Source organism: Malania oleifera, chromosome 11 (genome assembly GCF_029873635.1).
Source record: "Malania oleifera isolate guangnan ecotype guangnan chromosome 11, ASM2987363v1, whole genome shotgun sequence".
Classification (NCBI taxonomy): domain Eukaryota; kingdom Viridiplantae; phylum Streptophyta; class Magnoliopsida; order Santalales; family Ximeniaceae; genus Malania; species Malania oleifera.
Genome location: NC_080427.1, coordinates 74,877,471 through 74,880,623, shown reverse-complemented (window position 1 = coordinate 74,880,623; position 3,153 = coordinate 74,877,471). Strand labels below are relative to the sequence as shown.

The 3,153-nt window shown below is 36.9% G+C and overlaps 1 protein-coding gene across 1 annotated transcript; it reads left to right on the top strand.

Moving 5' to 3' along the window:
• The first annotated feature begins 498 nt into the window (after positions 1-498).
• On the top strand, positions 499-1,212 carry LOC131168400 (uncharacterized). The gene is made up of 2 exons (XM_058127777.1): positions 499-1,012; positions 1,184-1,212. The coding sequence occupies exon 1, from the start codon at positions 527-529 to the stop codon at positions 1,010-1,012; it is 486 nt and encodes a 161-aa protein (XP_057983760.1). The 5' UTR covers positions 499-526; the 3' UTR covers positions 1,184-1,212.
• Positions 1,213-3,153: the final 1,941 nt, after the last annotated feature.

Genomic DNA, 3,153 nt, shown 5'->3' with positions numbered 1-3,153 from the left:
TTATTATCATCATCATCATCATCATCATTATTATTATTATTATTATTATTATTATTGTTACTTTACTATTATTATTTTTATTATTTTTATCATTCTTATTATTTCTATTTTATTATTACTTTACTATAATTATTTTTACTATTTCTATTTTTATTAGTATTATCATTATTTTCAAACCTTATTATTATTATTATTATTATTATTATTATTATTATTAGCAATATTTGTATTATTATTATTACCATATTTATTATTACCATAGAAGTATAAAAATAAAAATAAAAATAAAAGAAGGTTTTGTTTTTTTGTTTTTTTATAAATAAGAAGGTAAACAACACACAAAGGGGGGCGGAGACACCAAATACAGGAAAAAAAAAAAACCTAAGCCTCTCATCTTCTTTCTCCCTCACAACCTCCACGCCCAGCGATCTCCCTGAGTCTCCCATCTCCCTTACTCTCCTCTCCACGCAGCAGCAACCCCCTGCTTCTCTGGCGAGCCTTCACAGTTGGAAGAGAGACCCCAAGAATGACCACAGCTGCTCCATTCTCACCTCTCTATCTCTCAGTCACCTCACCATCACAGAGCTGCCATATCCATCTCCCTCACGTCCGTCTCCCTGCTACCCAGATTTCAGTTTTGAGGTATTATGATTCCCACCTAGTACGCAGGCACACAGCCATTGGTCTGTCGCAGCGGCAACACCCCCACTTGACGACCCCACCCTCCATCTCCCTCACTCAAGCCAAACCAACTCCAGCAATGCAGCAAACCAGCAGCTCCGTCGCCCCTCGCCACCTCTCCGTCGCCATCGCAATCCAGCCACGCGCCGCACCAACTACAACTTCCGCAACACCTCTCGGAACAACAATCGCCAACCGCCACGTCGTCGCCATCGCTCACTCCCGCGTCCATCGCCATCGCCGTCACCGTCTCCCGGCGAGATCCTCCACCATCTGCTCCTCACAGCTCCGGTCATCCCCTCCGCAGCAATTCATCTTCGGCAGCCTCTAGGTGAGTCTCCTGGGTTTGTACGCACTCACACACGCACACACACAGGGTGAACACACACAACCGCTCACACTGTGTATGCCCAACACACACGTGATTTTTTTTATTTTCTTTTATTTTTTTATTTTTTTATTATTACTGTAAATATTAATTGGTTTGTTTTTATTTTTGTAGGATTGGTTTTTGTTTGTTGGGGCTCATCTCAAGTTTTAAATTTTGAATTTTCTTGTTATTATTTTATTGTATATATGTTAAATAAATAGTATTATGGTTGTTGAATATTATTGTTAAAGTTTTCGTTTTATTGTTGTCATATATTTATTTTTTGTCGTACTGTTTTCTAAGGTTCTTGATCTATGACATTAGTTGTTCTAATTGTTATGAGAATTTTAATATAGTTGTAGTTATTAAAACATTAATATTTACAATGTGGGGTGTGGTTTTTATTGTTACGTATGTAATATTCATATTATAAGATTTTATTAGGTAGTATTTAATAAAATGTTAATATTCACATTATAAGGTTTACGTTGTTCTTGATGTTTAATATGCATTTCTAAGGTTTTCATTTATTTGTGTGATATTCATATTAGGTTTTCTTGATTGTTGGTGCTATATTCACATTTAGGGTTTATTTTATTGTTGATATGTTTAATATATAATAGATGCATATTTAGGGTTTCCATTATGAGTGAATATTCATTACTTTGGGTTTTCTTCATTGCTGTTGTCATACGCACATCTAGGTTGTATTATTAGGGTTGGGTTGATTGTGAATACTGAGGCTTTATCATTGAAATTTTGAGTATTATGATATATGATACTTATGTGTTATGATATATATAATATTTGTTGACTTTTTGAGTCTGATCCCTATTTTGATATTGACAATGCACATGTTTCTTATGTGTGTACTTAGCATGTGAACAGGTCCATTAATTTAACACACACATAAAACAACGACGATGGAAGCTTGCAACACTTAAAGACTAAACGATCAAACGCATTCCATGAAGTCGGAAGAGCAAAAAGATGAAGACATTTGTTTTTAATTTGTATATGCATTTATTTTTTATCTTTGGTCTGTAATATTGCATGCATCTGCATGATGTGTTTGAATGCTCAGAACGACCGTAGATAGACCCTTGGGACCAACACATCTCACCAACTCTTATCTAAATAGACCAAAATCATACAAAATTTTTGGAATAGCTTTAGGGTCAAAATCGGGACTAGAACTAAGTTTACGAAAAGGTCAACCGACACCGTATTTTTTCGGTGTCTTCAAAAAGGACCTAGAAATGACCTTAGGACACTCACTTATGCATACCCATACTTGTTCATTTGAAATAGGGTGATCGTTGGCTCAAACAGGACCGAAATGCACAAGCTTTGCACTTTCGGTCGACCAACCCTCATAGTTCATTTGTAGCCCAGTTGACCGAACCTAGGTCCAGGTCAACAGTTGACCATGTTGCGGTCGATCGAACTCTTGTAGTTCAAATAGCCCTGGTCCACCGAACCTCCTAGGAAGTCAACTTTTTGACCACCTGGTCGACTGAGCCTAAAATGTACTCCAATACTCTGGTCGACTGAGGGTCCTCGGGAAAAGCCCCAACAACCTGGTCGATCGAACTTCTCAGTTCAAAATTTCTCGGTCGACCGAACCTCGCTGTTTTGAAAAATCCCCTCTTCCGATCGACCGAACCTTTAGTTCATTTTCACCCTGGTCGACTGAACAGCGCTAATTTGGAAAAATCGCCCTTCCTGGTCGACCAACCTTGAAGTTCAAAATTGGCCTAGTCGACCGAGCCATATGAACTTCAGTCGACTAAAAGTCTTCTGGTCGACCGGTGCTCTCGGGTTGGAATATTTTTTAAGTGTTTAAAACGTCATTAAACTTAATTAAACTTTTTCAAAATACCGAGCATGTCCCCAACGGTCATATTTTTCACAAACTCTATAAACACTCCCTCATTATTCCATATTAGCAACTTTGATTAACTTTAAATTTCTCTATAATGTTTGGTTAATTAAAGTTCCCTCAAAATGTTTTTTATTGTTTAAATCACTCTTTTGGGGTCAAATATCTTTTATTCAAATCTCTCCAACTCTCTTTCATGTATTTATTTCAAAATCTTCTT